This window comes from Bos indicus, chromosome 8 (genome assembly GCF_029378745.1).
Source record: "Bos indicus isolate NIAB-ARS_2022 breed Sahiwal x Tharparkar chromosome 8, NIAB-ARS_B.indTharparkar_mat_pri_1.0, whole genome shotgun sequence".
Lineage (NCBI taxonomy): Eukaryota > Metazoa > Chordata > Mammalia > Artiodactyla > Bovidae > Bos > Bos indicus.
Window position 1 is genome coordinate 86,029,995 of NC_091767.1, and position 12,938 is coordinate 86,042,932.

The window sequence follows — 12,938 nt, forward strand, 5'->3', positions numbered from 1 at the left end:
GGGTGTGCTCCAGGGGCTGGGGAGAGAGCAGTGAGCAGACAGGCAGAACCTCCTGCTCTCAGGATGAGGAAATGGAATCAAACCATTGAACTGATCATCATCTCTTGGAAATGCTAAGGGGGAAAGAAAAATGGGAAGCAGGGTAAGTAGCAGGATTGTGTACATAAATGTGAAGGGAAGTGTTTGGCATGTTGAATAGGGTGTCCTTTCTTCCTGACCATCAACCCCAATGTAACCAGTCTTCTCACCTCCATCATTACAGATGCCTCTCTGCCCGTTTATGAATGTGGAATAAGTGGGATCTCACAATGCAAGATATTTTGAATATGTATCTTCTTCTACTCACCCTTTTGCCTTGCTATCACAGGCCATAGTGTTTGATGCTCTGTTTACAGGTCAAGTGTTTCTGCTGCATAGACAGCAGTGGAAGGGGAGAATGGACCCACGGAGGTCTGGGGGAGGGCAGTCTGTGATCCAGCAGGATCAGAGCTGCTGGGACTGTGTGTGACCAGGGAGGGTGAGAGCATCACATTCTGATGCATTTTGAAGACAGAGCCTAAATAGTGTTTCTTGATGGATTGCATGTAGGGTAAGAGAGGGAAAGGAGTCAGAGATAACCAGGATGTGTGGCCTTAGCCCATGAAAGGGTGGAGCCAGAGTTTAGGCAGGCTGGTGACTGCAGGGGAGTCATACCAGGTGACTTCTGGTGACTGGTCTGTGGAGGAAAGCTGCATTTGTGTTTTGACAAGCTAAGCATGATGTGTCTATTAGATGTATAAGTGGAGATGCAAGCAAGCCATCCCGTTTCTGAGCCTGGTTTTCCATGGAGAGGTCCAGCCAGGAAAGGTGCACTGAGAAGTTGTGGGCATTTGGCTGTCATTTGAAGTCAGGTCACTAACGGGACAGGTACAGAAAGAGGGGGAAGCTTTCGCAGGCCCAGCTCAGGGGCACTCCAGCATTTACAGGGCCAGAGACGAGGAGACACTTGCAAGAGGGACTGAGGCAGGAGGGGATCCAAACATGGAAAGTCAAGTGAAGGGAGTTGTGAGAATGCTGTGCATCATGCAAAGTGGGCAGCCCTGTGTAAAAGCTGAGCAGCGTCCTTACCAAAAATGGTCAGACGACTGCTCTACATCCTACCACGGCATTCCCTCTGGGCCTGCCATGCCGCTCTTTGGGAAGAGTGATGGTGGTATAAATATTATGAGAAAGAAGGAATGCCAGCCTGAGAGGGAGGGATCTGGTAAGATGCCACAGCTGCTGCTGGAAACTTTGGGGAGATGAAGCTCAGAGGACAGCAGTGTCTTCAGCTGACGTCTATTTGAGGGCAGCCACAGGGAGACACCTTCAAAATGAAAGAGTTGGGGTGCTAGTCATTAGCAGGTTGTTGGCAGGTCCCTCCAGCATGTGGGTAAGCCCACACCCAGCCCCTCTGTACTTAGTCCAGGTCCCCTGTTTATTCTTTCTTGTTGAGGCTTTCTCTGCTCCATGCAATTGCAAAAATCACTTTCAAGTCATCTTTAATTATAAAGATATTATTAATTATTGAAGATAAATAGCACTGCCCGTTATGAATTGAATTGTGTCCCCCTCAAAATAGATATAATGAAATCCTAACTCCCAGTATTTCAAAATGTGACCTTATTTGGAAATAGTTCTTTATGGAGGTATTCAATTTCAAATGAGGTCACTAGAGTGGGCCCGCACCCACTGTGACTGGGGTATGCACACAGAGGGAAGACCATGTGAAGACACAGGGAGAAGTTGGCCATCTACAAGCCAGAGAGAGAGGCTGTAGGAGAAACAACCCTGCCAACAGTTTGCTGTTGGACTTCTGGCCTCCAGAACAGTTGTCTGAGCCACCCAAGCTGTGACACTTTGTTGGAGCAGCCCTAACAAACTCATATATGGGCTACCTTTACAAAAATTCACTGCTGCCATCTTTGATTATAACAGATGTGCATCCTTGTTTGTTTCTATGAACTCAAAGTGTTCACTGCCAACAAAACCTCTGCTTTCAATTATGCCAACTGGTTGACTTGCTCTGGGGATGAGAACAGCCTTTGGCCACGTAGGTATTGAAGGTATTGAAGTGTTAGTTGCTTGTGCTTGCTTGTGCTTAGTGTCCACCTATTTGCAACCCCATGGGCTGTAGCCCACCAGCCTCCTCTGTCCATGGAATCCTCCAGGCAAGAATACAGGACTGAGTTGCCTTCCTGATCCCAGGAAGATCCTGGGATCAAACCTAAGCCTCCTGCATTACAGGCAGATTCTTTACCATCTGAGCCACCAAGGAAGCCCCTCTGGACACATCCTGAACACAAATTCCTGGCTGAAAGAGGGTGCTACAAACCTTTGGAACCGTTTCCCTATGGGTCTCATTCACTGCACCATGAGATTTCTCCAGACAACCGTGGGTTCCAAGGCTGCTAGACCTGCAGCACAGGAGTTTAACTCTCCTGAAGCAAACAGAAAATAACCTCCAGCATTATCATGGGATAATACACAGTCTCTTTTTCTATAAATTTTTTTTTAATCTTTTCCCTCCTACCTTTAATTAAACACCGTCTAGAGGTTCGAGATGAAAAAAAAAAAAAAAATTCCTGTGTGCATGGGAATAACTGATACTCCAAACAGTCTTCTGTAAAACCAAATGGAAACAATGAGCTTGGAGTACTTACCTGGCATTTCTGTTGGCTCCCTTTGTGCAAGTTTTGCTGCAGTAACAAGCAGGAATATCACTGGATTAGGGGCTTGTGTCGTAGTGAAGGGTGTTGGGGTCTCACCCTCCCAATCACATATGTTGTGGGTGGAGGCTCCTGGCTTCCCAGCCCCATGCCACCATGGCCAGGGGTTGCAGGTGTTGGGAAAGAGAGAAGATCAATGAAAGGACCCAATTCAGCCTCCTGAGCAGCTTCATCCCTACTTTAACCAGCTATTCACTTGGGCCTTGACAGTGGGACCTTTGTTGAGGGTTCTGGGGGGCTGTCTGTGACAGAGGTAGAAAAAGCATTATGACAGCAATATTGGAGGGAATTGGGTCTGTGCCTGGATCATTTGGGAGGGGTTGATATTTTTGCTGTAGAAGTAGAATCACAGCAAAGGTTAAATTGGTGAGAGGCACTGCTTACTCCATTTTCAGGCTGTTGGATTTAACTTTGTATTTCCACAGCAGAGTTAGGTCTGCCCTTTAAGGAATGTAGACACAGAGGCTAATATTTACTCAATTTGCAGTTCAAAATAATGAAATGAAAAATTGCAAACTGTTAAGACGATTGCCGATTATGTACTGGCAGCTCACCTTGAATGCTGTGTGGTTTTCTAGCTGGCCGTTGAGACACACGGTATAACATTTTATTGAGTACATTCCCAGAAACATTATCGAGTCTCTTTACTGTGGACATACTTTCTCTGGCCCAGTTCCCAGGCTAATGGACTCACCTTTTAGGATTTTATACTCTGCTCCTTTCCAGTTATTAGTTCTTTTTCCTTAACTGTTGCATTTCCAGCGTCACGGATGTTTTTGATTTGACGTGTTGCTGAGCTAAGTGATTGTTCTGGAACACACGATGAACATTTCCAGTTGCCAGTGGATATACTGACTTCTCACGCAGCACAACTCATCATAAAATGCATGCTTGCCCTTCCGGAGGCACCCAGCATGCCACACCGTCTTCCTTCCAGGCTGTGGTCCTTTGCCCGTGTGCCCTTGACTGCTTGCTGTTCGTTCTCATATTCTGGAAATTATACCTTCATTTAGGATGACCAAATCCAAAAATGCCAAGCTTTGGTGAATGAAATACCCTCTCTAATTAAAAGGAGACTGCTTTGAAGTTGTCCAAATAGGCCAGAGACTGCATCTAATTAAATCACAAGGAGTGTACTGATTCAGATGAACAGGTTAGAGATTAATGAATGAATAATCTGAATAACAAAACATTTTTTTAAAGAGAAACACAAATCAAAAGCAGAGTAGCACATGGACTCAAATCTAAGAGTGTGAGTTGAATGTCATTAGTAAATTCTCTCTTAATCGTGTCTCTGCTCTTAATGAGGTAGCCATGGTACAATACCAGAAAGGAGCCTGGAAATCAGGACAGACCCACTTGTACTTTGTGGATCTGAATTTCTTTTATGTTACTGATGCCTTAAATCAAGATGTCATTTCAGTGGACCCTGTTGAGAGGTCTGCAGAAGATCCTGTTTGTCTGGGGCACAGTTTCTGATTACTCAGAATTTGTACATGTTTGGGGCTGGGTGTGCATATCCAGCTGTCGAAGGGCTGTGGGAAACCTTGACTTCTTAACAAGCCCAGCGACATCAACAATGCATCCTTTCATATGGTCCTTCTGAGGAAACCAGTTGGTTCAGCCCTGAATATATAGGACATTAATAAGTGCTGCTAAGAACACACGCCAAGTACTAGGTTAGGAGCTGATATCACCATGCCATGACAATTTACATACAGTTTAGCTCAAAACCCTACATACTCAAAAGTGATTTAGTTGCTGAACATTCCCTGGCATGCTACTGAATCTTTGAACAACCTGTATCAGATCCTGTGAATCTGTGTTGTATTTTGTTCACATGGTTAGTGCTTATGCCTGTCTTGCACCATTAAGGCCACTTGGAAATAAGATCTTTCTTACAGCTCTTCTTTTAAAAAAATGTTTTTAATTATTTTATTTATTTATTTAATTTGTTTTATTTTTGCTGTGTCTTTATTGCTGCTCAGGCTTTTTTGTAGTTGCAGTGAGTGGGGCTACCCTCTAGTTGCAGAATGTGGGCTTCTCATTGTGGTGGCCTCTCTTGTTCCATAGGACGTTCTCTAGGGCATGCAGGCTTCAGTAGTCGTGGCTCCCGGGCTCTAGAGCACAGGCTCGGTAGTTGTGGCACACGGGCTTAGTTGCTCCTCGGCATGTGGGATCTTCCTGGATCAGGGATTGAACTCGTGTCTCCTGCATTGGCAGGTGGATCCTTTACTACTGAGCCACCAGGGAAGAGCCCCCCTTACAGCTCTTCTTTACTTGTGAGCCTTGGTTAAGAGCTTGACCAATGTGATGGGATGTATAATTGTTCCTCAAAAAACTTTTTACTGTGTGAAGGTAGGTCAAGAGTTTACATATTCCTCACACTCTGTCCCCTCTTAATATTAAATCTTAGTGTGGTACATTTGTCACAGCAGATGTGCCAAGATCAACACATCGTTGTTGTTGTCATTTAGTCACTAAGTCGTGTCTGACTGTTTTGTGACAGCGCGGACTTAGCCTGCCAGGCTCCTCTGTCCATACATTATTCTTTACTAAAATCCATACTGTTCGTCTTTCTTTGAACTTTACCTGGAATCCTTTTTCTATTCTAGGATCCCACCCTGGTTACCACATTGTAGTCAGTCTTTGCTCTAAGCTTCAAAGTGTAGTTTAAAAAAAACATTTTATTTATTTATGAATTTGTATTTTTTTAGGCTGTGCTCTGTGGCATGTGGGATCTTAGTTCTCCAACCAGGGACTGAATCCGTGCTCCCTGTATTGGGAGCACAGAGTCGTAACCACTGGACCACCAAGGAAGTCCCTAAAGTATAATTTTGACCTGGATCAAACTATACACTTAATGTATCATTGCAAGGCAATGAGTCACAGTTAATTTTTTTTCATATTAAATACTCTCCTTTCTTCAAACATCAAAAAACCAATAAGGAGCCAATAAATCACCACTACCTGATTGATGAGATCAAAGATTTGAGTTTTCCAGTAGCTTTACATTGTTTTGCTGGTTTTTTTTTTTTTTTTTTAGATGAAGTTCACTCATGTCCAATGGAAAAAGTTAGAGCATCCACATTCTTAATGGACATGTGTGGCCTTAGTAGCGTGGCTTTTAGTATTTACCAGAATGAAGGACCTGTAATTTGCCTTGAGGAGTAACCTCATTTCAGAAAACAATAATTAAGTCCTGAGGAGTTAGGGCAGCTGAGTCCTCCCAGAACTTTTGCTCTCTTTAGGCCTTCCCCATCTTCAGTTAGCCAGTTGGGGGAAAGCATACCAGCACCCGGTAAATCCAAGGGGGACTTTGTATAAAGAAGCTCTCAGGACAGCCATGTGGAAGGCATGACTTGACTCACCACCTTGGACCAGTCGCTGCCTGAACTGGACTGGCAGTGATTGCCAAGGTGGGTCATGGGATGAAGAAGGAGAATAGAAGTCCTTTGTCCAGTCTTGGTGACCTGGAGAAGAACGTGCTAGCCGGGGAGAAGCAGTGGCCCCTAAACGCGAGGTGGAGAAATGCTTCCTTTGTCCTTGTCATGAGCTGTGTCTTTCTGCAGCAGGAATGTGAACGTGTGCTGGCTTCTTCTCAGTGAGACTCTCAGCTCCTAAACCATCACATCTGTGGACCAGTAGTCCTGGTTCTCTGGCTTTTCATTAGTTCTCTGTCTTTTATCCATTAGTCATTGCTGTGTCTCCATGCATCCTCCACATCCTGTCTACTTAGGCAGCCAAAACTTTCCCACAGGGTCTGGGCAGTGGTCTGATGTGCTGATGTAGCATTTAAAGGCCTTTGCTAATCACCTAGTGCAATGTGCTTCTCTCCAGCATTTTTTTTTCCTTTTCTTTTTGGGCATGACATTTAAAAAATCTAATGAAATTAATGTTTGTTCAAAGAGCCACATATGATATCATTCCATTTATATGAAGTGGCCCCAGTACTAAATCCATAAAGACAAAAAAACAAGTTAGTGGTTACAGGGTCTGGGAGAGGTGAGATTGGTGGGGGAGACTGCTAATGGAAATAAGCTTTCTTTTGGAGGTAATAAAATATTGCAGAATTACATAGTGGAGATTGTTGAACAACCCAATATTAAAAACCACTCAATTGGCAGACTTTAAAATGCTAAAATTTGTGATATATGAATTATTTCAATTAAAGACTTGGTGCTTGTTCATTGTACAGATGTTGAAAAAGAAAATAAAAGAGGACTTTTAAATTACTATATAATTTCATGTAACTAATAGTGGGTGACAGTTTTTATTGTTTCTGTTTTTGTGTTTGTCTCATTTTTTTTTCCTTTGGTTGTTCTTGACCCTTTTTGGGCCAGGAAAATTCCTCTTGGAATCTGCTGAGACACTAGACCCTGTTCTCACTTGTTGGAGGTGCAGCATCTCGAATAAGGATAGCCATTCTACAGTGTAGGAGAATGATGATTTTTTGTATATATATAAAACTAGGTCTACTTCGGACTGTAAATGGTGCCCTTATGTCTCAGTTAGGAAGCAACAACAGGGCCTAGTTTTCCTGGAACTTAAGGCCTCAATTCTAAGGACCGCAATGACTGGATATTGTGAATTTATTCACACATTTGACTTGCAGAGGAAATGTGCTAGAGCTCAGGCTCTGCACACTTTCACATCTAAGTCCCAAAGACTGGGGTCCCTGATATTAGCCTTGAAAATTAGTGAATTTTACCTGTTTTTCCAAATATGTAGATGATACTCTTTTGCTTAAATATCCAAACTAAATTTTACCTAGAGTAAATCTTAAGGCTGAAAGAAACTAAAAATCAATTCCCAGGGAAGGTACTGATCAGTGCAACATATTCAGGGAGAATCTCAGCATTTCTAATTTCAAAAGGGACTTTGCATGTCTCTGTGTGTGTGTGTGGGTGGTGGTGGTGGGGGGGATGACATCTGCTCATGAGTCAACAGAAGCGTTTGTATCACCTCCGGCTCTTCTCCCATGAAGAGTGTGCATGTCCACACCCCCAGCTCAGAGGAACACGAAAATACTTATGCTTCCAAATTGAAAGCTGCCTTGGAAGAGCTGGGGCTCTTTTGCACAGTGGAATTGGGCTAATGTGCTTATTTTTCTACAGAGTATGTATTTATTTGACTGTTTCACACCATTTGTCAATTTCTAAGCAGTTAATAATTTTTATTCCTCTTTCAGATGTGTGTATATAGTACAAGTGTGTTTGATTTCCTGTGGTCTCTCTACATTTAAACAGTGCTGAGTGATGGTATGTGTAACATGCCAATTTAAAATTTCAAACCCAAACTGAACCACATTGATTGGCCTGTACGGCTTATGCTTGTCTCTGTCCTGCAGCCCTGAATTCTGTCTGGGTTTCAGTCTTCACTAGAGATGCAGCAGCTGATATCCTCTAGCTGTTTACAGTCCCTTGAGGAGAATTAAAATATATGCAACTATTGATTCAGGGGATGATGTGATTGCCATAGGAGAGGTGTATGGTTCAGGGGATAGTTTTAGAGAATAAAGTTGTTACTTCTGAAAGGTTGATCAAGGATGTTTTATGAAAGATGGTGTGAATGTGTGACTTCTGACACGTGGGTAAGTTTGGACTAGCAGTGACAGAAAGAAGGAATCTTCCGTAACTGAATGAAAAGCCATGAGCCCGTTTCAGAAATAATCTCCCCTCTTGGTTGCTTGGAATTGGGCCTGAATTCTAAGGGCGTTGCAAGCTGATGTTGTTACCTCGCAAGTCCTGGGATTTAGGAACAAGTGGGCAGAGAAGATCAACTGAGACACATGGGTACCCGTGAGTGTAAACTGGCCAGTGTTTGTTGAGCTAAATAATTTAAAGCATCTTGTGTACCTGACTTCTGTCTGAAAATCACTTGTACTCCGCTTTTAGGTCTCCAGATTTTTGAGTAAGGCCTCATCTTAAGGGTTGGCAGAGGGGGTTCCTGAAGTGTCTCGGTGTTTTGTTATGCATGCTCCCTCTCATTTAAGGGAGGCATGCATAAATGCTCGCTCTCATTTAAGGGAGACAAGTTGGGTGGCCCAATATTGAATTATAAACTACCTTTTTTATAATAATTTTTTTTAATTTTTGTGGTAAATACACAAAATTTATCATCTTAACCATTATTAAATGCACAATTCAGTGGCATCAAGTACATTCACCTTGTTGTACAAGCATCACCAATATCCATCTTTAGAACTTTCTCGTCTTACCAAAATGAAACTCTGTCCATATCAAACACTTAACTGCCCATTCTGCCTCCTCCAGCAACCTGTACCCAGTATTCTACATTCTGTCTATGAATTTGACTACTCTATTTGTTTTTCTGTGTCCATCTCACTCAGAATAACCCACCCATGTTGCAGTATGTATCGGGGTTTTCTCCCTTCTAAGCTGCATCATTTGCCATCACATGTGTGTCCCGCTCTTTGATACTGTCAAGCCAGATTCATCCAGATGTGTTGGCAGAGTCACCCTGACAACATATGGCTTCACCATTTCTACCCCCATCCCCCACCTCCAACCAGTGGGACCCCAGTCAAGGCCAAGGTATGGGGTGGAAGTCTTCAAAGCAAACTGCACTGGGATATTAAGAAAGGACTATATGAGGCCCCGAACGGTTTCTAGGTCATCAGTCACACCTACCCATCCCTCCTGGCATCTCAGGACAGGGGACCCATGAGTTTGTGCTGTACTCTCACTTGAGCAAACCAGCTCTGCTCTTGCCCTTGGTGTTTATGACTCTGGGGTGACTGCTTCTGCTGACACTGTCTCTGAGGGAGTGAGGTTACTATTGCCATAAAGATGAGAAACTTCTGTCTTTATGCTTATTGGGTAGATCAGTTCTTGGCTGTTGGCTGCTAATGAGTCTGGGGGCTGGGGTGGGCAAGAGGGAATGAGCTGCTGAAGAAACTCTCCAAATCTGAATTTATTCAGAATTATAACAGGCCTATATCTGAAGGACCACCTGCTGACTCTGGCTCCAGAAGTGTTTAATTTTGCCAGCTGGTGTTTTAATCTTTCTTTTTCCCAAAATGAAACTTGGGCCACATGTTTGCTTCCTTCATGCCTGCTGTAAAGCATTTGCATTTTGCCTGGGATTGCAGAATGATTGCAAAATTGCAGGAATCACTTTTGCTTTGGGGCCAAATCTGATGCTACAAAAGCCCTGTGAATGTTACTGAAACACCTTATCCCTCTGCTGCTGCTGCTGCTAAGTTGCTTCAGTCGTGTCTGACTCTGTGCAACCCCATAGACGGCAGCCCACCAGGCTCCACCGCCCCTGGGATTCTCCAGGCAAGAACACTCTAGGTGTACTATAAACATCGGGCAGTTTTGCTAAAACACTATTGTCTTTGCATGAAAAGCAGAATAAAGCCCTGAAGAGAAATCTCATTAATGTGTGTGCTATGCTCTTTTGCCCAGGGCAAGCGGAAGTTCCTGACTCAAGTGACCCTTTGGGACAACTGGATGGACATGACAGCCCTGTTCCAACTCTGAAAGGTAAACCGTGAAGTGTTCTTTGAATGCAAGCATTTGAATGTGTTTTCAGAGTACCATGCAGAGTGACTCACTGTGCCACTCTGCTCAAGGCTTGGCCTGCTGAAATGGATGGTCAGGGTCTCCCATGGCCCAGTGCTGCCCCATGGGTGGGTGTAAAGCTGAATTCCACCTCTGTACTCCAACACTGAATCATATCTCAGAGACAGGGTTTGGGGTGAAGTAGATAAGAATAACTTTATTGCTTTGCCAGGCAAAGGGGGCCACAGCAGGCTAATGTCCTCAAGACTACGTGTCCCAACCTGGAGTGGGAAGTGAGAAGTTCTATAGGAATTTCTGGTTCAAAGAACTTCATGGTTCAAAGAGGGAGTGATCAGCTTGTGGATATTCTTCTGATTGATTGGTGGTGAGGTAAGTAGGAGTCAGCACCGTCAATCTTCTGGTTCCAACTGATCTAAGATCTGTAAGATTGTGAGCAGCATTCTGTTAACTTCTCCTACCTGGTAGGGATTTCAATATCTGCATAACAGCTCAGAGATATTATTATGTGTACCACTTGAGGAGGAACAATGACCCTACTCCAAAGTTGCACTATTGTTGTGTTGTTTTGTTTTTTTGACAGCTCCTCCTTTGTCTCTGCATCTCCTCCCTTCCCTGATTAGCAACTGTTTGAACCTGCCCATTGGAACTCAGGCAAAGTTATGAAGGCTGCTCTTGTTTTTTAGTCGCTAAGTCCTGTCCACCTGTTTTGTGACCCCATGGACTGTAGCCACCATGCTCCTCTGTACATGAGATTTCCCAGGCAAGAATACTGGATTGGGTTGCTATTTCTTTCTCCAGGGGATCTTCCCAACCCAGGGATCGAACCTGTGTTTCCTGCATTGGCAGGCAGATTCTTTACCGCTGAGCCACAAGGGAAGCCCCATCATGAAGGCTAAATGAAACCTGTTTCCTGTAATCAAGAAATGGGGGCATACAGAAAGGCTTTTGTGCCCAGGAGTTCCACAGGGTCCTGCTTGGTATCAGGTGCAGTGGCATGCCTCCTGAAGCAGTTTTGAAAGCTGGGTGGAGCTTGTCAGAAACTGGTGGGTGGGTGGGAGATGAGAGGGCAGGGGTAGACAGATGGCCACTGAAGGGAAGAAGGAGATTGAAGGGAAGAAGGAGATTGAAGGGCCCTAGGACCTGGACTCCTGGCTTGGCCATGAAGTCTCCTGCTGACAAGGTCTTCTCGGGCTATTCTCCAGATGTAATTGTCCAGACTAGGGAGTGCCTCAGGTGGGCAAGTGGCCCTCCTCCACAGGTCACCAGAGCGCAGGTTATTTGTCTTCTTGCTCCAGTCTTTCCCAGAGGTCACTGCCAAGATCACTGCTCACTTGGCACACTTTGTAGGCATCTTAGATTTGAAAATCAGTAGACACCATTTCTTGTAATGCAGCCCAGTCACTTGACGATGTGGTGCTTTGCTCCCTTCATCCCCTGTCACCATATTGCCTCAGTCAGCCCAGGCTGCCACAACAGAACACCACAGGCTGGGCGGCTTAATCGGTAGACGTTTACTCCTCACGGCCCTGAAGACTGGAAGTCTGAAATCAAGGCGCTAGCATTGCTGGGGTCCTAGTGGCATGCTGGGTTTGTAGACAGTGTGGTTTTGCTGTGTCTTCACAGGGAGAGAGAGAGTGGGCTCTGGTCTCTTCTTGTCTTATAAAGACTCGAATCCCATTATAGGGATCCCACCCTCATGACCTCATCTAACCCTAATTACTTCCCAAAGGTCTCACCTTCAAATGAGGCACCACTACCACACAAGTGCTTAAGGCTTCAACATGTAAAATTTGCGGGCACGCAGTTCAGTGTATAATAATTAACTGTTAAAACAGCTACTTTATTTCTGTTTAGCTTCTTTTTGTAAGCATTATTCAGAGCCCAGACATCCAGAAATTTCTCAGCCCCCTGCATGTTGAGGGTCCCTGTGTCCCCTCAGGATTGTGTTCACCTCCACGCGCCCAAGGCTGGGTCTCCTGGAGACTGAGTAGAAATGACTCAAGTCCACCAGTCTCAGCTGAGTGGAATAGATGTCCCTCTGTGTCCTGAAAGAACCTCTTGGGATCACACAAGGAACTTCCACATTCTGGCCTCAGAATAGTTGTTTAAATTCACAGAAATAGAGTCGTAGATGTGGAAAGCAAATGTTTGGTTACCAGGAAGGAAGGGGGCAGGAGGGATAAATTGGGAGAATGGGATTGATATATACACACTACTATATGTAAAATAGATAACTAATAAGGACCCACTGTATAGCACGGGGAATTCCACTCAATATTCTGTAATGACCTATGTGAGGAAAGAATCTAAAAAAGAATGGATACATATAGATGTATAACTGATTCACTTTGCTGTCAAGCAGAAACTAACATAACATCGTAAGTCAACTACGGTCCAAGAAAAATTATAAAGCAAATGAATAAACAGGGTGTGTGGATCAATTTGCTGTTGGTGGTGCCTTGTGTGTGGAGGCTCCTTGATAATAATTTTCCCCTTTCGTATCTTATGCAGTAAATATATAGGTTAGTTTCCTCACATTGACCCCCTCGCAGTCCTACTGTGGTCACTGTGACCTTGCACAGAGTCAGGATGTTTGGAGGAGAGGGCCCTTTTTGGCTAGGTAGGGATGTATCTCCATGGC

At 44.2% G+C, this 12,938-nt stretch overlaps 1 protein-coding gene across 2 annotated transcripts in view; it reads left to right on the forward strand.

Moving 5' to 3' along the window:
- The window catches only part of ROR2 (receptor tyrosine kinase like orphan receptor 2), a 237,531-nt gene that overhangs the window by 170,418 nt on the left and 54,175 nt on the right, over window positions 1–12,938 (forward strand). For both annotated transcript variants that reach the window (XR_002181323.2, XM_019966617.2), the window contains exon 2: window positions 10,181–10,258. Coding sequence is in view for 1 of the 2 variants with exons in the window: in XM_019966617.2 (XP_019822176.2) it covers window positions 10,181–10,258 (78 nt within the window). In the remaining variant the exon portion in view is untranslated. The remainder of the gene's footprint in view (window positions 1–10,180; window positions 10,259–12,938) is intronic.